Source organism: Oppia nitens, unplaced genomic scaffold, assembly GCF_028296485.1.
Source record: "Oppia nitens isolate AA-2021 unplaced genomic scaffold, nextdenovo-longstitch-racon4-pilon3 scaffold43_pilon_pilon_pilon, whole genome shotgun sequence".
NCBI classification, from domain to species: domain Eukaryota; kingdom Metazoa; phylum Arthropoda; class Arachnida; order Sarcoptiformes; family Oppiidae; genus Oppia; species Oppia nitens.
Window position 1 is genome coordinate 141635 of NW_026533225.1, and position 23667 is coordinate 165301.

At 28.0% G+C, this 23667-nt stretch overlaps 4 protein-coding genes across 4 annotated transcripts; 2 read left to right on the forward strand and 2 right to left on the reverse strand.

The window, feature by feature from the left end:
- Window positions 1-382: 382 nt before the first annotated feature.
- On the forward strand, window positions 383-5307 carry LOC128959218 (uncharacterized). Its single transcript, XM_054305158.1, has 7 exons — window positions 383-435; window positions 586-1310; window positions 1382-1997; window positions 2807-2956; window positions 3597-4249; window positions 4351-4921; window positions 5229-5307. The coding sequence occupies exons 1-7, from the start codon at window positions 410-412 to the stop codon at window positions 5305-5307; spliced, it is 2820 nt and encodes a 939-aa protein (XP_054161133.1). The 5' UTR covers window positions 383-409.
- Window positions 5308-6542: 1235 nt separating this feature from the next.
- On the reverse strand, window positions 6543-7372 carry LOC128959219 (uncharacterized). The gene is made up of 4 exons (XM_054305159.1): window positions 7340-7372; window positions 7230-7256; window positions 6878-7120; window positions 6543-6763 (listed from the first exon to the last, which is right to left on the reverse strand). Exons 3-4 carry the CDS (start codon window positions 7023-7025, stop codon window positions 6543-6545), a joined length of 369 nt encoding a protein of 122 aa, XP_054161134.1. The 5' UTR covers window positions 7026-7120; window positions 7230-7256; window positions 7340-7372.
- A 1159-nt stretch (window positions 7373-8531) lies between these two features.
- On the reverse strand, window positions 8532-10051 carry LOC128959220 (cytochrome P450 3A41-like). Its single transcript, XM_054305160.1, has 4 exons — window positions 9987-10051; window positions 9232-9893; window positions 8578-9168; window positions 8532-8536 (listed from the first exon to the last, which is right to left on the reverse strand). Exons 1-4 carry the CDS (start codon window positions 10049-10051, stop codon window positions 8532-8534), a joined length of 1323 nt encoding a protein of 440 aa, XP_054161135.1.
- Window positions 10052-20432: 10381 nt separating this feature from the next.
- On the forward strand, window positions 20433-21770 carry LOC128959222 (uncharacterized protein F54H12.2-like). Its single transcript, XM_054305161.1, has one exon. The coding sequence runs from the start codon at window positions 20433-20435 to the stop codon at window positions 21768-21770; it is 1338 nt and encodes a 445-aa protein (XP_054161136.1).
- The last annotated feature ends 1897 nt before the right edge of the window (window positions 21771-23667 follow it).

Here is a 23667-nt window from a genome sequence, read left to right on the forward strand (position 1 = left end):
TATAAACTAGAAAAAATATACGGTTTAAAAAATAAAAAAATAAAATATATACTAGTATATACATATATATTATTTTTAAAAATATTATAAAACTATAGTAACAATTGTTTATTATTTTTATTTTTTTAAATATGTGGTCACTATCTATAATATTAATAAGTTTTATATGTATAATACTAACAGTGATTTATAAGTAAGTTTAGTTCAAAAATTATTTATAAATGATTTTTAAAGAAATTTTTTTGTTAATAATATAATTTATTACTACAACAATAAAATCAATAGATATTTTACACGACATTTTGATTATTGGTCAAAACGGGGTATAACTGGCCCGAAACCGGTGATCGGTTTTGGCAATAATTTGCCGCTAATATGGCGCACGCGGGCCTCTATTGATGTCCAACGTATGAAAAAATATGGACACATATATGGGTAAACATACTATACTAGTATTATATTATCAATATTAGCTATATATACAGTACACACATAGTATTAGTTATAATTATTTTTAAGCATAACTTTTTTTTGTTGTTAATTAATTTACTTAATACTACTACTAATAAAATAATTATATTACAGTTACTTTGACGGCAATCTACCGGTGCTTATGATCGGTAATCCAAATCTAATCAAACAGATCTGTATGAAAGATTGGCCAAACTTTGTGAACCGGTCGAGTCAGGCGGTTATCAGTACCCGACAGCATCCTATACTATGTCATAATGTTGATGAAGCCGAAGGTCGGGACTGGAAACGGATCCGATCGATAATGAGTTCGGCATTTACATCGGCAAAGATCCGATCGATGGTACCGAAGGTTAGACAGTGTTTGAAACAATTGACAACAGCTATGGACAGGTATGCAGCCAGCGGCCAGACAATCGACATGAAACATATGTACGAAAACTCAGTGTTGGACACTATAGCCGCCTGTGTCTACTCTATGGACTTGAACTGTTCGGTCAATCCGAACCATCCGTTTGTCATAAATATAAATCAGATTTTATATCCCAAATGGTATCGTACGCTAGCATTGCTTATATTACCGCAGTTTGTCCTTAAGTTGATTGGCGTTAACCTACTGTCCGACGATACATCTAATGAGTATTTCTTTCAGCTGACCCGTCATGTAATTGGTCAGCGAAAACTTGAAAGCACTGGGATTGGTGGTTGTAGTGGTGATGGTAAGCGCTGGGACTTTATTGAGTTGCTTATGGAGGCGCACGCTATTGAAGACCAGACTATTAATGATAACAATAAAACAACTGCTGATAATGAGGACGACTATGGACTTTATGAAAAAGGTTGGATCAGTGCATAGTTTGTTTTTGGTTACAGTTTAATATAATACTAGTGTTGTTGTTGTTGATGATAGGTATGTCTAAATACTTGACCGACGACGAGGTCATAGCTAACGCCTGGTTTTTGACTACCGGCGGCTATGAGCTAACAGTTATTACCTTATCGTTTGCCACCTATGAGTTGGCCCGTAATCAAAGTGTTCAGCAAAAACTTTACGACGAAATTAGGACAGTCATCATCAATGATGATGACAATGACCAGCAACTAGATGTCGATCGGTTGCATAATCTGCCGCTACTCGAGGCTGTCGTATGCGAAACACTACGCTTGCATTCGCCGGCCATCAGTGAGGGCCGGTTTGTCGAAAATGACTATCCATTGGGCGGTGGCGGCGATGGCCATCAAACGGGTGTTATTGTCAAAGCTGGCGAATCGGTAGAGTTTGGTATCTATGCTATGCACTTGAATGGCGACTACTATCCCAATCCCGAACAGTTCAATGTCGACCGTTTTCTACCGGAAAACCGTAACCAACTGACACCCTATGCATTCATACCGTTTGGTTTGGGTCCGCGACAGTGTATTGCCAAACGTTTTGCACTAATGATAATCAAACTAACATTGGCAACACTAGTATTGAAATACCGATTCAATACATGTGCCCAAACAGATATACCAACCAAACTATTGTTAAGTAGTTTTCTAAATACACCCAAACGTATCAATTTGACTATTGTATCCAGATAACTTTATTATAAATATAAATAGTTTTATTAAGTAAAAAAAACAATATTGTTATGTATTTTATTTGGATAGTTATGTAATAAATAGCTAACATATTTTTTATGTTTGTTTTTAACATTACAAAAAAAGGTTTATTATTTTATACATAAGTTATGTAATAAGGAATTAAAAATATGTTTTAAATTGTCTTAAATATTAATAATAAAAACAATATTTTTTTCATAATAATTTTTGAAATAATTAAATTTATTTTTTTTACTTTAAAAAATAAATATTTGTTGTATATCTTAATGCAAATAAAATAAAATAAAATTTGAATGATAAAGCAAATAATTTTTTAAACAAAATTTTTCTACAATTATGAATAAATTATAAACAAATATATGATTTTCCTATATTATTAAATATTTTTAAAAATTTATAATCACTAATAATGCATATTTAATATCAACAACAAAAAATATTTTATTAATTATAAATATTTTAGTTAAAAAAATGAGTTTAATATAAAATTTAAAATATATATATATATAATTTTAATTTTTTTAATTACATTTAAATGCCATTGTAAACTATATATATATTATATATTGTAAAATGAATATTATTTACTATATAATTTTAACTATAATAGTTATTATTATAGTTATTTACTGGTAATTATTGATGCAATTACAACTATATTATATTTTATATATAAATAAATAATATTATTTTTAATAATTTTTTTTTGCCTTTATTTATATGAATATAGTTATTTTACTCGTAATTTTGATTACTGGTCTAAACTGGGTGTAAACGGTCCCAAACCGGTCATCGGTTACGGAAACATATTGTTTCGGTTATCTAAAAATGTCAATCAAATTGATTATCAATGGTTTAAAAAATATGGCAAAGCATTTGGGTAAATATTTTATTATTATTATTATTTTTTTACATTAAAAATATACATTATTTAATAGTTTTAGTAAATTGAAACAAACTAATTATAAATAAAACAATGTATATATATACTGGTATATAGTATTGCAATATATATATATCAGGGTTGCCAAAAGTTTTTGATTTCATGGGGGTATGGGGGGATAAAAACTCGAAAAAGTTTATGGGCATAGGGGGTGAACATTTTATATTGCATTTTTAAACGACAATTTTTGCCAAATTTGATTAAATTCCCAATAAATTCCCAATAAATTCCCAATAAATTCCCAATAAATTCCCAATAAATTCCCAATAAATTCCCAATAAATTCCCAATAAATTCCCAATAAATTCCCAATAAATTCCCAATAAATTCCCAATAAATTCCCACTAAATTCCCACTACATTCCCTCTAAATACAAACTTTTTCGATCTCAAGGGGGTAAGAGGTCTTACCCCCACTACACCCCCTCATTAGTAACCCTTATATATATATAGTATTTAGTATATAATAACTATTAAATTATAATAGTGTATATTATTAACTAATAAATAATTATTATGCTAAATTATACAGTTAAACATTTAAACAATTAACTTATTTAATAATAATTAAAAAAACAGTGTATATAAATATAACGTACCGGTGCTGACAATCGTCGACCCGGAGCTCATCAAACGTATCTGTGTTACCGATTCCCGTTATTTCTATAACCGCGGACGGGATCCAGTTATGTCTTTTTCCGAGCACCCGGTGTTGTGTCAAAATGTTTCGTTCAGTACCGATAATACTTGGAAACAGACCAGAAAAATGTTTACATCGCTAATGTCTGTATCGAGAATGAAACGAATGTCTACGAAAGTAACGGATGACATACAGGTGCTGATGAATGTATTAGACAATCGGGTGTGTAATACTGAAAACGGTAGCACCGGTACTGATCTCAAGAAAACAATGGACTCGTTTATCATGTATTTGCTGATCGATTGTTTTCAATCGCAAGATACCGGCTTTCCCAGTGATCGGCCACTAAACAAATCGGTTGGCTATGTTATGTCGGCGGTTGAATGGTCACCATTGTTGGCCAAACTGCGGATACTGTTACCGAAATTTTTGTTAAGATTGTTTGGCATATCATTTCTGGTACCAAACTCTGTGGCCAACAGTTACGTCAATGTTATCAACGATCTGATTGACAGACGACTGGCCGCCGGAGGTGTTGAACAAAACAACGACTTTTTACAAGACTTACTATCATTTATGTCTGAAACCAAAAGTATTTGTCAATTATTTTTTTTTGTTAACAAAAACAAAGACACAATTACTGTATGTTTTGAAATTTTTTTAATTATTTTTATTTAAAAAAAAAAATCTTAGAGTCAGAGGATAGACAACAAACAGATAGTTATCTAACACGCGATGAAGTGGTCGGCAATCTATACGGAGCACTGATAGACGGCTACAATATTGTTATCGATGTCATCGGTCAGGCCATTGATGAACTGGTACGCGACCAACAATCACAGCGGCGACTGTACGACGAGTTGGCCAAACAACACGCGGCGACGGCGGCGGACAATGACCAGCATATCATTACGTACGACATGTGCTACAAAATCAAGTACTTGGAGGCCATTATCAACGAATCGATGCGTTTGATGACTAATAACTTACGCGACGGTCGTTTAGCTGCCGAAGACTATCAGTTGGCCGACACTGGTATTCAAGTTAGACGCGGCCAACGAATCGAGTTTCCGCTGTATCCGATTCATTTGAATCCCGATTATTTCCCGGAACCGCACCGTTTTGATCCCGATAGATTTATGGGCCAAAATAATAGTAGGGATAAAATAGTACCGTACACATTTTTACCGTTTGGTGCCGGACCGCGTGCCTGCGCTGGCCAACCGTTTGCCTGGCTTATTGTCAAATTGATACTGGCCAATTTGTTTTATCGCTATCATATTTACCTTGATGATAATATTGATGTTAATGATGATTCAAAACAATCAATTCAATATAAAATTAAGCATCGTCCTATTAATAATTAAAAAACTGATTAAATGTATTTATTAATTTTTTTTAAATAAATGTTGTTTAAAAATTAATAATTAAGCGATACTATTATTGAATATATATATATATATATATATTATATTTTAAATAAAATTTATTAAATAAAACTAATATTTTTTACTATTGTTTTTTATACTATTGTTTTTTATACTATTGTTTATTATGTATTTTATTTAAAGTTTAGTTTATACAGCGCTTTTGAAACTTATTTTTGTTGTTGTAAATATCTATAAGACATTAGTAGTGTTGAGTAGTTAAGTATTACTATAGTATATACAGTATATATCAATAATACTATACAGTATTTTAACTAATTGTCAAATCACTAATAGTTAAATACTTTATTTTTTAAAAAAATATATGTTAAAAATGTATGTCAATAACGGCTATCAATGATTTGATACATTTCTAGTCTAATACAAAAATATAATTGTATTGTAATACTAGTGTACTGTATATAGAAAATTGATAATAAAATAATAATTCAATTTTTATTTTTTTTAAATAAACTAAAAATACAGAGAAATTAAAAAATGAAAACTATTTAACAACAATATATACAAAAAAAACTTTATATTAAACATTTATTTACAATTCAATATTAATATTTTGTTTTTGTTTTAATTTACTTAAAAATATACTAATTTTAATTTATATATATTAAATATGTCATTGGTTATTGATAATTAATATTCATTTTTGTTTGTTAGTTAAATTTTTGTTAACTGTATATAGTATTAAAATATATAATAATAATATTATTATTTTTCTTATAAAGTAAATAAATTATTTAAATTTATTTAAAAATATTTAATAGATTAGTAGTAATCAGCAAACAAAACAAAAAAAATAGTATACAAGTAGTTATTTAGCAATTAATAGTAGTTAAATTTATAATAATATACAGTATTTGAATTATTAATTACAAAAAAATATGCACATTTTTTTTTGTTACTACTACTACTACTACTACTACTACTACTACTACTACTACTACTACTACTACTACTACTACTACTACTACTACTACTACTACTACTACTACTACTACTACTATACTAATCATTGTATAGAAAATATTATTATTAAATATTAAGTAATAATAATAGTATTTTTTAAGATTAAATAAACAAAAAAATTTCATTTACTTATTAAACATTATATTCTATGTTTAAAAAAACAAATTTTTATAGAAATATTTAAATAAACAAAAATAAAGTATAATATTAACATTAATATATATAAAAATATTTTATTTAGTAAAATACAAAAATAAAATAATAATACTTCTACTAATAATATAGTAAAATAAATTTATTATGAGAATTTAATTATAAAATTCAAGTAAATATTATTAATTTTTATTTTATTCAAAAAGATATTCAAATAACAAATTAATTAAAAAAAAGTAATAAAATTTTATGCAACTTATTTTAATTTAATTTGTCTTAAAAAAATGTTACTTTAGATTATTTTCAATAACAACAACAAAATTAGGGTACAATTCCTGGTTTATAGGAAAAAAATGAGTGTCCATTACAAGTGGCCTTACAGTTGCCGGTAATCTTCCAGTGCTCGAACAATGGCTTCGAACTGGTCATCGGTTTGGTAATACACTGGCCTTCGGGTGGCAAATATATAGACCAACCCTGTATTTTGGATCCGGCACAGGGACCATCAGTTATTAGGCCAACTTCACGATAATAGGTATCACCTATTTATTTTGATTGTTGTTAATAATAATGTGATAGTTTAAAAATATCAGTAAATTAACCATATAGTTTATATGGATTATTATTTTATTTTTTATTTTTTATAAAAAACTTACCATCAATTACTGTAATAATTAGATTATACTGGCTATAGGTAACTGTATGAATGTCACCATTTCTGAGCATCACATCAAACGGTATGTCCTGATAGTTATCGGTAACCATACCGTTACAGGTCATCGTTGTGTTCAATAGCTCGGGCATCAGTATCTCGACAATGTCTAGACTACTGTCCGGCTGACTGTTACACTCAAACAGATTCAAAAATGTACAGTCAATGTACTGTATGGGTGTTATAGCTATAACATTATAATAAAAATAATTTTTTAAAAAAATAATACAATTTATTTATTAAAAAATATTTAATTATAAATAACTATTAATTTTAATATCATAAAATTATTTTACCTAAATCTTCAAATTTGGTACAATGTCCTGGTTAAAAAAAATTTGTTTAACAAATAAAAATTTTTAATTAATTAATTTTCAATTATTATTATTATTATTAATATACAAACCTTGAATCGCTGTTTCTATACAATCGGTGTATACAATAAATATTGTATTAATTAATACAACATATAGGAAAACTTTTGATAGCATTTTTAAAAAAATAATTTCTATATGTTTAAAAAAAATATTACTATAAAGTATTTTCTAAAGTAAATATTATTTGTATAAATCTAGAAATTTAATAAATTAATAATATTTTTTTAAAAAGTAGTTTTAGTAATAAAATATTATATTTTAAAGTAATATTTATAATGATTTGGCTATTTTTTATAACAATGTTAATGTATACGTAAATGATTTTTTTCAATAAAATATATTTACAAAATTTAGTGACAATTGTTAATTTAACACACTTTTATTTTTCTGATTTATTATTTTGTTTATAATAAAAATATTAATATTTAATATTAATATTTTGAAATAACAAGATGATAATTTTTTTTAAATGCATAATTATGTTTTGACCTGTTTTTAAAAAAAAATCAAAACTAAATAAATATTTTTTACTGATTTAAAAGTTAAATTAAACAATTATTTTTTATCAATTTGTTCATAAAAGTTTTCATTTAAATCTGGTTATATACAAATATATATATTGTTTATATAAATTAATCTTTAAAAATATTTTAATAAATTAATTCAAAAATGTTTTTTTTGAAGACATTAGTTATAGATTTTAACAATAAGTTTTATATTTAGTTTATAAACATTATTATTAGTGATATATTTTTTTATTTGTAAAAAAACTAATAAAATAAAATTAAGAAATAATTAATTATAATTAAGAAAAATAACATGTATTAAATAAATTTTTAAAAATTATTTTTTTTAAATTTATTAATTAATATAATTTATTAAATAAAATACAAACAAATATTTTTTAAAAATTTTATTTAATAAATACATATAAAAACACAATTCAGATATTTTAAATTACTAAAAAAAATAAAATAAATCATTTACATAACAATTTAAAAATTTTCATAATAAAACTTGTACTTAAAAAAATAAGGTAAACTTAATCATTTTGATAAATTAAAACACTTAAATATTTTACAATTTATTAAACAAAAACAAAATTTAAAAAAACAGCAAATATTAATTATTACAACATTATTGAAAACTTAAAGGAATCAAATAAATTAAAATCTACTAAATTTTAACATATTTTAAAACATTTTTATTTAAGATTGAAATCTAGGCTGAAATTTCAAAAACATTTTATCCGGTCCATAGATAATACAGTTGTGCTGCTGTCGGGGATCAGTTTGGGCACATGTAGTCAACCTGTAACGGTATATCAAATTGGCCAGGGTCAGCTTGACCAGCATCAGCTCAAATTGTTTGCCCAGACAGTGTCGGGGACCCAACCCGAACGGCAGGTATGTATAGGGTATCAGTTTGTGACGATTGGCGGGCAGAAAACGGTCGGCTCGGAACAGATGAGGTTCGGGATAGTAGTCAGGGCAGTGATGTATAGCATAAATAGGCAGTTCAACAGTTTCGCCTTGTTTTACGGTAATACCGGTACCCGACAGCTGATAGTCGCGATCGGCTATACGTGTTTCGCGGACGGCGTGCGAATGTTTGCGTAATGTTTCGCTAATAACTGCCGACAGCAGCGGTAGATTGAGTACCCGATCGTAGTCTAACAACTGTCCGTTTGCTGAACAATCGGCAATTTCATTGTACAATCTTGACTGTAGCTCATGATCGGCGGCCAACTCATAGCTGGCGTACGTATGAGTGGTTACTGTCGAATCAAAGCCAATACTAGTCAGTATCCATATGTTGGCCAGTATTTCATCGGTAGTCAGTTTGGCATCAGTTGAGTCTAAAAAATAAAAATAAAATTATTTATTAATTTATATTAAAAAATAATAACATCCAAACTGACCATCAGTTTTGTTGTTTTTATCGCTAACTTTAGCATTCATTAGCTCTTCCAGCCAATCGTTGTACTGTCTATTGTTGTGGCCATCAGTACTGTTGTTGTTGTTGTTGTTGCGCTCAGCCATCAAATGTCTGGTCAGTCCCAGAAAGTATTCATTGGCCATATCCTCGTACATCGACTCGTTTTTCATGCGCAACGATCGCAACAAAAATGTCGGCAACAATCGGACGGCCAACGATCGGACCAGTGTATGGCTGGCGTAGGGATGATCAGGTTGTTGATGGGCATCGATGGACAGGGAGAATATAGAAGCGGCAAATATGTTGATAACATATGGTTGCATCAGACGTTTCATTTCAATGGGTTTACTCCTATCGACCATCGGTTGCATAGCATTGAACAGTTGGCTTAAGCATCGGTCGATTTTCGGTATTAGCGATGATCTAAGTTTGGCCGATGTAAACGTCGGATTAATAGCCTGTCTGATACGATGCCAGTGCTGGCCAGTTGTTTCGTCGATGTTAAGACCGAATAGACTGTTTGTATTGTTGTTGTCGGCGGACGGCATAAATCTGTTGGGAAATACTTGAAAATCTTTAATCCATATCTGTTTGATTAGTTCCGGATCGCCGACAGTCAGTATAGGCTTATTAAATGAATAGTATCTGAATAGTTGTTAAATATATATATATATTAGTGGATATATATAAGTTAGTGGACAGTTATTTTTCTTTTTCAAAAAACAAAACACAACAAACCCATAGATCGGCCCAAACTTATGCATCCATTTGACATCGAGCTGTGCCCGGGATTGCCATAACATTTCATAGTTATTACCGACACCAGGTATGGGACGGGGACCACTTATACCACGTTTTTGCCAATAATCATAATGTTTTGATTGATAATACCTTTTTTATATTTAAAAAAAATTATTAACACAATTATATTAATAGTTAGTATTATAATAATATATATATTTTTTAATAGTTAATATTTAGTAAAAAATAATAATATATTAACAACAATAAAAAAATACAAACTTGTAATAAGCAAATAACAACAAAATTGTTGAAAATATAATTAATTCTGTAATAAAAATCATATTTTTTTATTATATTAAATTAAATTGTAAAATTAAAATTTAAAATATTATTTACTAAAATACTATAATATTAAATAAAATAATAATTGAAAATTATTTTTATTTCATTTGATTACTATTTCTTACTGTAGTTTATGTTAAATCATTTTTTTTAATTTTATTATTTGATTGTATAAAAAATAAATAAATTAAAATATCTAAGGATAAGTGTCAGCACTATATTAAAAAAATAGACAAATATTTGTTTTTAAAAAAAATTATTTAATATATAATTTGTAAACTAAACTAATTATTTAGCTATTAAATAAAGTAAAATTATTTTGCTTAAATAAAATAATCTTATTTATTTCAACAAATTTTAACAAATTTTATAATATATTAACTAAATTTCTAATTTAATTGTTTATTTAATATTAAATCATAAATTTTTTTATTGAAATATTATTATTTAGTGTTTATTCTGACATCTATTAAATAGTAATTTTAGCTAATTTTTTTACTATTAGATAATTTTTATTTAAATATTTAGTTTAAATAAAATAATCTCATTTATTTTAATAAGTTTACAAATTATATTTTAGTAGTATAAATAATATTAGCAAAAAAAATTATTACAAAATTTTATGGATTAACTAAATTTTAAATGCAATTTGTTTTTTTAAATATAAAAGTTTTTAAAAAAATAAAAAATATTACTTATAGTGTATAAACTGCCATCTATTAAATAATGATTATATTTATTAATTAACTATTTTAACAATTTAAAAAAAATATTCACATTTATTTTAATAAGTTTACAAATTTTATTTCATAAGTATGAATAATAATAATAGCAATTTTTTTTTTACATTTAATATATAGTAATTGAATTTTTAATACAATATAATAATTTAAAATAAAATTTTTATTAAAATTATATTTCAATTAAATGTATGATGTGATATTTATTAATTATTGATTATATTAATAGTTATTTTTTTAAAAATAAATAAACTTTTGAATCAATTTAAACTATATAAGTAGTTGGTACAGGAGTATAGCAGTGGGGGAAAGCACTGTGCTTCCCCCCATATATATGCATAGCAGAGAGGGGATAGCAGAGGTCACGTGACCCAACCTAACCTAACCTAAGTGTAGTACACCAATGACGTCACCACTACCTCTACCCGAACTAACCAACTACCCGAACTGGCCAACTACCCGAACTGAACAAATACCCGAACTAACATTAATTATTGCATACAATACATGTAATATAATGACATCACTGTATTGAAATAGTATGTACACACTGTATTGCAATAGTATTACATATACTGTATATATTAATTAACTTAAATTGTTAATAACTTTTTAATTGTAATTAAAAGTAAATTTTTTTTATTCTTAAAAGATGCTTAAAAATGTGTAGTTTAAGTTAATAAAAAAATAATTATGAAAAATTAACTATTAATCGGTAAAATTAATAAATTAATGTCCTTATAGACTGTAGTACGGAATACATTGGATTGAGGCTAGCTTTGTATTGAAACATACATCAAATTAACTCGCCAGTAGAAGATATCAGTGTATAACTGAGTCTTGATTTTATAATTTGTGATTATATATAAAAAATAAAAAAGTAAGCACAAATATTTTTTTTTATCAAAAAAACTTTTTAAAAAAAAAACTTCAAAAAAAACTTTTCTAAAAACTTAAAATTTATTAATAACTTTCATTAATTTCACAACAGGTGCGACCGGTATTTCGTAACCGTAAAGTGGGTGACTATTACAGTGTGATAATCGAAGCACAAGGATTGAATAAACCATTATATATGGGTGGTAAAACAATCTCGCAATTTGATAAACATGAGTTTGCCAACAAAATATTTGGTTTGATTCAATCAAATACAGAGTTTTTGCTCTCTGTATTTAAAATGAAAGTCTATGTTACTGAATCACTTGAAGGATCGGCAAATAAAACGAGAAATAAAAGACAATTACCACCGGAAACATCTGACGACCGTAGTAAACGTATGAGATGTGTTGTAAGAGTTAACAACAAAAATGGTATTTTAAAAATTAAAAATTAATTTTTTTACTAAAACTAACAAATTTATTAATGTAATTTCAGATGTAGGGTGTGGGTATAGAGCTGTCTGGATAGGAGTTAAGTGGTTTGTTGAAAATTTTAAAGATCAGATTTTATCAAATAACAACGAATGGCGTAAAATAACAGCAAATTGTTTTTCTGATAAATATCAAAAAGACGAGTCTGAAAAGTTGTGTCAGTCAGCTGGTCTTAACTTTAACAAACCTTTTGGAGAAAAAGATTGGAATCAAATGCAACAGTATCTCAACACTATTGAATTGACTAATGGCTCTCAAGGATTACAATTAATAATTATCGACTCATCAAATGTAGATAATTATTTATTTCAAGGCTCTACCGATTTCCCTAACAAACTTTTCATTGAACACATCGACTACGGTAAAAACACTGGGCATTATAATTTTATTAAGGACGTGAATGCTTACACACAAATATCAGATTTGTGTAAGTATTGTCTAACAAAACATCATAAAATCAATCACACATGTAGATATGTGTGTAACTACTGCTCATCCTATCCCAAATGTAACGATGACAACAGTGAAAAAGTAGATTGCGATTTATGCAATCGTAGTTATGCAAATGATAAATGTTATCAAAATCACAAAGATAACAACATTTGCAAAGTTAAGTCAAAAACATGTAATACATGTAATGTTGAATACTCGACTGATAGGAGAGCAAAACATGTTTGCTATCATCTTAAATGTACAAAATGTAGTGTGTATTATAAAGAAACACCACATTTTTGTTATATAAAACCTTTAGATATGGAAAAACTGGAAAAAGAGGATAAAATAAACAAAATTATAGTTTGTTTTGATATTGAAAGTGAACAAATAGCACAAAATAATGGCTTTTATGATCACAAACCTAATCTTCTTATTTCATGTAAGTTATAACATTTTCTTATTATTTAAAAATTAAATAATATATATTAATTACTTTTTTATTACATAGTATGTGTTTGCGACAAGTGTTGGGATTACCAACAAATGGCGAAAAGATGCGATGTCTCTATCGATGAACCAAATGATGGGTGTAAAGTGTGCGGATATGGTATCCGAACATTTTATAAAGACAATGTAGTCGAACAGTTTTCAGACTACTTGTTCAAAGATGCCGCTGTCAGAGCCTCTAAAATTAAAGCACAGCTATACGTCATCGCGCACAATTTCAAGGGATATGATGGTCACTTCATATTCCAGGAAATGTTTGAGAGACAATTTGGTGATCCGAGTGATATTATTATGAGTGGAATGAAAATACTCAAAATCACAAACAACAATACGTCATTCATTGACTCACTGAGTTATTTTCAACAACCACTGGCCTCACTTCCAAAATCGTTTGGCTTTCAACACATTGTCAGCAAAGGATTTTTCCCACATCACTTTAACAGAAAAGAGAACTACGACTACTCCGGTGAGATACCAGATATCAAACACTTTGGTATTGATGAAATGAGGTCATCAAAAGAGTGTGTGGAGTGGTACAATGACTTCAAAGCAAACAATTACTTATGGAATTTTGAGCAACAAATCAAAAAGTATTGTTTAAACGATGTAATGGTACTCACAATTGCTGTGATGGAGTTCCGCAAATTATTCAAAGGCTTCACCGGTTTATACCCAATCACTCGTAGATTCACATTAGCTGGTGTAGGACTAGAATATTTTAGAGCTAAAATACTAAAGGATGACATGATTGGTGTAACACCCATCAATGGATATATTGACGGTCGACACAAGTCAAACAAAGGCAATGTTTGGCTTGATTGGATGGAGGAGAAGAGAGGTGTTAAGATCTGCAGAGAAATGAGAGTTGGACAGAACTATGCTGATGGGTGTATTCGAGATGGCATACTCGGAGAGATATTTGAGTTCAATGGCTGCTATTGGCATGGATGTCAAAAATGTACTCATCTGTTCAGTCATAGAGATAACTATGATGGTAATGAACAAGTAGATCCAATCAAAGATTATCAAAGGACAATAGAAAAGGTATTTAAATAAATTATTGTTTATATACAATTTTTATTACATTTATATATATACTTTAGGAAACATATTACAAGTCTAGAGGTTTTAAAGTGACATCTATTTGGGAGCACGACTTTGATAAACTGTTGACAACTGATGCAGACTTCAAATCATATCATACCAAACGTATGGCATACTATAAATCAATTGATAAAATAGGTCACGCAAACATCCGTGAGTCGTTTTATGGTGGCCGTACTAACAATTTGTACTTCAATGCTGATTGCACTGGTAATGAGGTAATCAAATATAAAGATGTATGCAGTCTGTATCCGACTGTACTTTCAAAATGTGAGTACCCTATTGGTCACCCATCAATAATTACGAAATTCAACGACACATCAATTGATAATTACTTTGGATTCATAAAATGTAAAATATTACCACCAAAAGATTTATACATTCCTGTACTACCATTAAAATCAGAGGCAAAAAAGTTAGTGTTTGCATTATGTAATCAATGTGCAAAGGATATGGACCCGAATAAATGTACTCATAGCAACAAAGAGAGAGCTCTCAGCAGTACGCGGTACTCTGAAGAGCTAAAATTGGCGATAGAAATGGGATATAAAATTCTTAAAATTTATGAAGTTTTGCATTATGAACGCAAAACAAATGAAATATTTAAGCCATACATACAACAATGGCTTAAACTCAAAACAGAGGCAAGCGGATGGCCTGATAATTGTACAACTGATGAGTTGAAACACAACTACATCAGTGAGTATCAAACTCGTGAAGGTGTGGCTTTGGACTTTGATAAGATGTCACCAAATCCGGGGCTCCGCTTTATAGCTAAGTTAATGTTGAATAGTTTGTGGGGAAAACTGGCACAAAGACCTAATCAAAAACAAACTAAACTTTGCAAGACATATGATGCATACCGTAGTATTATATCGGATGCTAAAATACAAATCAAAGGTAAAATACATTTTAAAAATATAATAAATTAATATAAAATACTAATTTATATACTATACTTTAGGAGAAATTATGCCAAATGATGAGACTATTTTAGTCAATTATCAATACATTGACGACAACTACTCTTCAGCTGGCAACACAAATATTGCATTGGCATCAATGGTCACCGGAAATGCACGTATACATTTGTATCGTGAATTACACGGCATTGAAAGCTCAGCAAAAGGACGAGTCTTGTATTTTGATACAGACTCTGTTATTTACCGTCACGACCCGACCAAAGGTTGGTACGACCCGCCGATCGGAGACTTTTTGGGTGATATGACTGATGAGATAGAAAAAGATTACAAAGAAGGGTCGTATATCAACTCATTTACTTCTTGTGGACCCAAAAATTATGGTTATCAAGTCGTTACTGGTGATGGCCGTGTTATTCAAAAAGTTAAAGTAAAAGGCATCTCAATCACTGAGGAAGTGAAACATAAAATAAACTTTGAAAGAGTTAAAGAGACTGCTCAGCACTACTTTAACAATACACCAATCACAACACTGGCTCCACAATTATGTTTCCGTTCAGATAAACTCCACAACGTGACTACAAATAAAGTAAATAAGATATATCAGGCAGTGTCTGAAAAGCGTCGTATTGTTAGGAGACACCCTATTTATCAAACTGTTCCCTATGGATTTTATGAATAAAATGTTAAGATTATTTATAACTATTTATATTTAAATATATTAAGTTCAATGTACTAATTACTTGTATATTTTAACTATTTTATAGAATTTATATTTATATTATTGTACTAATTATTTGAAATTAATTTTGACCATTTGAATTTAGGAATGAAAATTGTGACCAATAGACTGACTGCAATTGGAGAGAAATATGGTATAATAGAAGATACTAACAAACTTGTAAAATACTTGTCCGAATTGGCCACCTGTGAATGGAAATTTGATACAAAATCAAATGTATAAAATTTTATAAAAGATGAATAAAAAATTTTTTTATTAAACCAATGTTTTTATTATTTAAAATGAATTGCATAAAAGTAGATAGAAAACATATATCATTTAAACATCCATTCACTTGTATGGTAGCTGGACCTACAAGTAGTGGTAAAACCGTATTACTTAGAAATATATTGGAAAATTATAAACAAACTTTATATTTTACTGATATACCAAATAAGTTAAAAATAGTGTGGGCATACGGTCATTGGCAAGAGTTGTACACTAAAACTATTGATGAGTGTGATATACAGTATATTGAAGGCCTACCAAATGAGGAAGAAGTAAAAGAGATTAAACCTCATCTCATAGTTATTGATGATTTGATGACTGAGTTGGGAAATAATGTGAAATTAGCAAATTTATTTACTAAAGGTAGTCATCATATGAATATAAGTGTGATATTTATTTCACAAAATATATTTCATCAAGGATCTCAAATGAGGACAATTAGTTTAAATTGTCATTATTTGATATTATTAAAAAACCCAAGAGATAAAAGACAGATAATAAGTCTAGCCTCACAGATATATCCGGAAAATTCAAAATACTTTATAGAAGTATATACTGATGCCACATCTGTTCAATATGGTTATATTAAAGTTGATCTCAAACAAGATACACATGAAAAATATAGAGTACAAACAAATATTGTACCTATTAATGATAAATTGAAAGTAATTTGTTATATACCAAAGTAATGTCTGATAATTTGAAAAAATATTTTAGAGACTTGCAATTTGTTTCAAAAATAAAATGTAAGAAAACACAAAAAACATTATTGAATTATTTAGCTAAAGACCCAAAAGTATATTTAGCTATAAAAGAAATTGGATTAAATGTTATAAAAGGAAATATAAAAACTAAAAAATTGAATAAAAGTAAAAAACTTTTGCTTAAAAAGTTTGAAAAGAAACAAAGTTTAAAAACTTGTAAAAGTGTTGTACAAAAAGGAAACGCTTGGATGTGGTTAATACCGTTACTAACAACTGTATACGAATTAATAACAAAATAATGTCATTCAGAAAAGTTGAATTGGTTACTAATGATAGTGATGATGACATCGATATGGATATCTCTTCAATGAGTGTGGATAGTAAACCGTTTGATAAAATTAAACCAAAAACATTAGTAGCTAAAAACATTGTTGACAATGTTACAAATGATATTATAAAAAATAATTTGCCTCATATTAATAATTCATTTCTAAGTATAATAGAAGATATGGTTTTAAAAGTATTGATTAAAAATAAATTAGTTAATACATTTAAAAAACTAAATAAAATTAATATACATACAAAAGATAATAAACCTAACAAAAAAGTAATTAATAAAAGTAAAAAGATTGTTAAAAAGCCAAGGACTAAAAAATCTATACAATGGATCAAAATATAAATGATTTTTTGAGTAAAATTTATTATGATCCACAAAATAGTGGATCATTTAGTGGTGTAAATAATTTATATAAAACTGCTAAACAAGTATATCCAAATATAACTATAAAATTAGTAAAAGATTGGTTAAAAGGGGAGTTAACTTACACTCTACACAAACAAGTAAACAGAAAATTTATTCGAAATCCAATTGTTGTGACATATATTGATGAGCAATGGGAAGCAGATTTAGCTGATATGAGAGAGTTTGCTAATAAAAATGATAAAAATAATTATATTTTAACAGTAATTGACTGTTTTTCTAAATTTGCTTTTACTATTCCATTGAAAGTAAAAACTGGTAAAAGCATTACAAATGCTTTTAAAACAATATTTAAAAACAGAAAACCATTATCTTTACGTACAGATAAAGGTAAAGAGTTTTTAAATGAAACATTTCAAAAATATTTAAAATTAAATAGAATCAACTACTTTCACTCAAATGATTATAAAATCAAATGTGCGATTGTTGAACGATTTAATCGTACATTAAAGTCACGTATGTTTAAATTCTTTACTGCTAACGGAACACGAAGATATGTAGATGTACTTCAAAAACTTGTTTATGCATACAATACATCATATCACAGATCTATAGGTATGTCACCTATTGAGGTGACTACTGAGAATACAAAACAAGTTTACAACAACTTATATGTTAAATCTAATAAACTTAAAGCACCAGATGTCACTACAGGAGATAAAGTACGTAAAGTATACGAAATGTCTAAATTCGATAAAGGTTATTACCCTAACTGGACTGATCAAGTCTTTACTGTAGTAAAGACTATAAAGGGTGATAATCAATATGTGTTTAGACTAAGTGATGGACAAGGAAATATTATTGAACAACGATTTTACCCACAAGAGATCCAAAAAATCAAAGAAAATCTATACCGTATTGAAAGAGTTATTAGAAGTCGTGTTAGACGTGGTCGTAGACAGTATTTTGTTAAGTGGTTAAACTATCCGGAAGAATACAACAGTTGGGTTGATAATATTCAAGATGTCTATACTAAATAAATTGTGTAAAACTGAATTAATATTGTTTACTATTCAAATGTCATTAATGACAATTGTAATATTTGTTAGCTTAATTAACTTAACTTTTGAAATTGGCAACAAAAATTTATGGGCAATTATTTTAACTAGTTGTATTGGTTATATAATGCCTAACCCAAAACTAAAATTATGTAAAAATGTTATAAAAGATACTGATACTGTATTTTAAAAATAAAAATGAATTGTTTACTAATTAACATATTGTGTTTTATTTTATTCATAATATTTATTGCTGTGTTATTATTTTTAAGAGAAAAAGAAAAAATTATTTGGAATTGTTATTTTGATAAAAATACACAAATTAAACTTTGTGAATAATGAGTAAATATATTACTTTAGTTAATAATGTCAAAAAATTTGACAATACAATGTCTGATTTTAGAACAAAATTAGGCAAAACAGTCAAACTCGATGATAATTGGTGTGTTGGTATCTCTGAAATAACCTATACAAAGTCATGGTATAATATATTATTTGATCATAAAATTACATTATTTGATGAAATGGGTCGTATTTATGGTGATCAGTCTAATCAATATGATGATAAGTTTACACTTAAAGCTGGTTATTATGATACACCTCACAAATTAGTTAATGAAATTAACAATATTTTGACTTTATTTACTGACATTAAACCACCAAAATTAGTTTATAATGAGATTAATAATTTTATTACAATTAATGTTGGAATAGTTGAAAGTGTAGTTAAAATATTTCCTGACTTGGGCGATGAAATTGAAAACATTTTAGGTTTAAAAGATAGAAAAGCTACACATAATTATTATCATGGTAGCAATAGCTTAGTTAATATAGTATTCAATGGTATTGAAAACAAAAATACTATTAAAGGCTATCATCCAGTGGAAATTAGTGGCGGTTTTCATTCACTATATTTATATAGTGATATTGTTTACCCATCACTAGTTGGTGACGCGTTTGCACCTCTACTGAGAGTAGTTGAAATACCGCGTAAATATAAATTTGGAGATACAGTACATTTAAATTATGAAAGGCCTCAATATAGACCTGTAAGACTTAATGAATTTGAAACACTTGAAATATCTATAAAAGATGATAGTGGTTTATCTATACCATTTAAATTTGGTAGAGTAACAATAACTTTGCATTTTATTAAAGTATGAATAATCCATATATTGATTACTATAAAATCCAAGCCGGTAACGGTATTGTATCTTATGCTGGACATAGATACCAGTCCGGTAATGGTATATTTGGTAAAATATTTAAACACATTAAACCTGCATTAAAATATGTAGCAAGTAAAGGATAGGATGCATTTAACGGTATTGGTAATGATATACTATCTGGTAAATCATTCAAAGAAGCCGGTACTAATCAGTTGATAAGATCAGCAGATACTATTTTAACAGATGTTAAAAATAAAGTATCGAATGTTAGACAGCAAAAAGGTATAGGACGTAAACGCAAAATAAAAACAAAAACTAAACTAAAATCTTATAAAAGACGTAAAACAGTAAAGAAAAAATCAAAACAAAAAAAATACTAAAAATGTCTACAATACATGAGTTATCATCTCTAATGACACTTCCAGAAATGGACGTGTTTGGAGTTCCACCTACACAATTAATGATTGAACGTGATGTTCAAACTGAACACCGTCCAATAAGTACATTATCTAATTCAACAAATACAATTGAATTTGAAGTACATACAGGCTTAAATGAATATATTAATTTAAGCAAAAGTGAACTTTATTTATGTTTAAAATTTAAATTACAAAAATCTACTGTATCAACAACACCTGAAGTTAAACCGGAAGACTGGAAATTAATATCTCCAATCAATTATTTAATGCATTCATTTATTAAACAAATTGATGTAAATATTGGTCAAACAACTGTTACAACATCATCAGTGAATTATTCATATGTGTCATATATTGACACATTACTTAACAGTAATAGATATGCTAGAAAAACACATTTAGAGACTGCATTTTGGCATAAAGATGAGATACCTATGGATTCGGTAAATGAGATAAGAAGTAGTCGTATACGACCGTCAGGAAACTCATTATCTGACGGCTGTGAAGTCGAAATGTATGGTAATTTGCACATTGATTTAGCATCTCAAGTAAAGTCATTACTTGGTGGTGTCACACTCAATATTAAAATATACCCGCAAGACCCCAAGTTTTATTTAATTTATGATAAAACACTGATACCGACAGTTGAAATAATGGACGTAAGATTATTTATGCATAAATCTATTGTTAATCCACAAGTAGTTGTAGCGCACAATAGAGCACTTGAAAGTGCTAACGCTCGCTATTTTATAACTCGTAAAGAAGTAAAGACATCAATTATAGCTAAAGATACTTTAGATTGCTATTTAAATAATGTTATCAATGGTGTGATACCTAGAAAAATATACATTGGTTTTGTTAGTAATGAAGCATATAATGGTTCATATAATATGAACCCATTTTATTTTAAAAATTACAATATAAGACACATTGCTTGCTATGTTGATGGCACTCAATATCCACACAGACCTTACACACCAGACTTTACAAATAAAAAATATATGCGTGAATACTTTGGATTATTTGAAACAGCAAATCAAATCAAACACTCAACAGATATTGACATAACACGGGAAGAGTACGCTGAAGGTTATACTCTATTTGGATTCAATTTTACACCTGATTTATCTGATGGAGTAGCAAAAAGTGGCTATGTATCAACTGTAGTTAGAGGTAACTTACGAGTTGAACTAAAGTTTGCCTACCCTATACAAGAGACTGTAACTGCAATCATATTTTGCGAATATGATAGTTGTGTAGAAATAGAGAGCTCAAGATTTGCTATTAAAAATTTTCAATAAATTATTATGAATACATTACAAATAAATAATTATTTTAAAAATTGTAATAATTATTATGGTACATATCCGAGAGATATGTTACCAAATATTATACCAAAAGATAGTGGTGTTGTTATTAATACAGATAAAGCTAGTGATCCTGGGGAACACTGGGTTAGTGTATACAAAACAAATAATGGTAACATTATATATTTTGATTCATTTGGTTTACAACCACTACATAATGATATCTTAAATTTTATAAAAGACAATACTGTAAACGGATGGTATTACAACTGTATTAATTTTCAAAGTGTATACTCTAATACTTGTGGATTATATTGTATTTATTTTTTAACTAATTATTTTAATGGCGGATCATTTGAACAAATCCAAACTGTGTTTGGTTTTAATCCTCACATTAATGATTGTATTGCCAAATTATTATGTAACTGGTAAATGTCATTTATCAGATGTGTATAAAAATTTTAGTGATTATTATAGAATTTACATTAAAATAAAAGATATTTATAATGAAAAGTTTCTTATTGTTATGACTGATGTAAACGTAATTAATGGTACGTTAGCAAATATTGCGTCAACATATAGACATCGCATTGAACGTTATTTTATAGAAGAAGGGTTTCCACTCAACAACGAACACGACTTATTATTTATAGTAAACAAACTAAATCTCTAAAATGACTAAAATTAATCAAATCTGTGGTTTAATGGACGCACAAGGTTTTGTTTATAACAATATCTTTGTCCCCCGTGAGATTGCAATCATATCTCACACATGTAAAATGTCTGAGTTGTGTGAGACAAACCTAACTTATAGAGATATGGAATTGAAAGATCGGATTACTAACCTTTATTTGGCCAACAACTTATTGGGACTATCGTTACGTACAGTAAACACTGAGATAACACAAAACTCAACAATGGATGCCAAACAGATTATTATTGAGATGTATGAGAAAATCAAAAGCAAAGAAAAACCATACATTGGAATAAAGTGTCATCAATTGGCAGATCTATTGGATATGTGTGCTATACCTTACGTTGAATTGAATCAGTATGGATGTCCTAGTCTTAAGACATTAAAGAGAATGTATGGTGGCCGTTCATGTCATTTTCATGAACGTATCATACCCGATAAATCAGATATGAGATGCGCTCAACACAAGTGTGATCTATTGTGGAAATGGCTTAAAAATTACTATTTGTTTTCATATTAAAAATGTAGATAATTATACAATTTTTATTTATCAATAAAATTTATTTTATTCAATTAATTTTTTTATTTATTACAATGTTTTATAATATACAATAATTACTTTAATTAAGATATTTAATAATATCATCTTTCACTGACAATATATTGTCAATTTCAGAGAATATGACATTTAATTTTTTAATGTTACCATTACTAATGATACTAAAACAATACAATTGTTTTTTCAAATGCATGAATGATATCACTCGATGATCACCAAACGAACCAAAGTCTTGGGTTTCCAGCTTTTTCAACAACTCTTTAAATTCATTACCATATAAATAAACGCCATGCTTGGTGTAGAAGACATCTTCTCCTTCATTGAAAACAGCGAGTCGGATGTCCACAAATTTTTCACCGTTTTCGTGTTCCAATACACGAACAAATTTATCAAATTTGTTTTCGCCTTCAGTTTTGCTGAAAATGGATTTTTGAAACAATGTTTTGCCAACCATTTTGATGATACAAAAATTCACAATAATAAAGAGTAATAACTAAACTACTAAACACTAATACAATGATATTGTATAAACACACATTGCTTTTATAAGTAAATATTTTATAAAGTAAACAGGTTTTACGATAGTGTAATACACTATTTGTTGTTGTAATAGTTGTTAAACTACTTATTTCATTACA

What these genes read in the sequence shown, in the direction of transcription:
- LOC128959218 (XM_054305158.1), top strand. Translation starts at nt 410, where the DNA reads ATGAAAAAATATGGACACATATATGG. An exon ending in GATATACCAACCAAACTATT is followed by an intron (nt 1,998 to 2,806) that starts GTTAAGTAGTTT and finishes ATATGAATATAG; the next exon opens with TTATTTTACTCGTAATTTTG. An exon ending in ATTTATGTCTGAAACCAAAA is followed by an intron (nt 4,250 to 4,350) that starts GTATTTGTCAAT and finishes AAAAAATCTTAG; the next exon opens with AGTCAGAGGATAGACAACAA.
- LOC128959219 (XM_054305159.1), bottom strand. Translation starts at nt 7,025, where the DNA reads ATGCCCGAGCTATTGAACACAACGATGACCTGTAACGGTATGGTTACC. An exon ending in AATTATTACAGTAATTGATG is followed by an intron (nt 6,764 to 6,877) that starts GTAAGTTTTTTA and finishes CAAAATAAATAG; the next exon opens with GTGATACCTATTATCGTGAA.
- LOC128959220 (XM_054305160.1), bottom strand. Translation starts at nt 10,051, where the DNA reads ATGTTATGGCAATCCCGGGCACAGCTCGATGTCAAATGGATGCATAAG. An exon ending in AAGTTTGGGCCGATCTATGG is followed by an intron (nt 9,894 to 9,986) that starts GTTTGTTGTGTT and finishes ACAACTATTCAG; the next exon opens with ATACTATTCATTTAATAAGC. An exon ending in TAAAAACAACAAAACTGATG is followed by an intron (nt 9,169 to 9,231) that starts GTCAGTTTGGAT and finishes TTTATTTTTTAG; the next exon opens with ACTCAACTGATGCCAAACTG.
- LOC128959222 (XM_054305161.1), top strand. Translation starts at nt 20,433, where the DNA reads ATGTCTACAATACATGAGTTATCATCTCTAATGACACTTCCAGAAATG.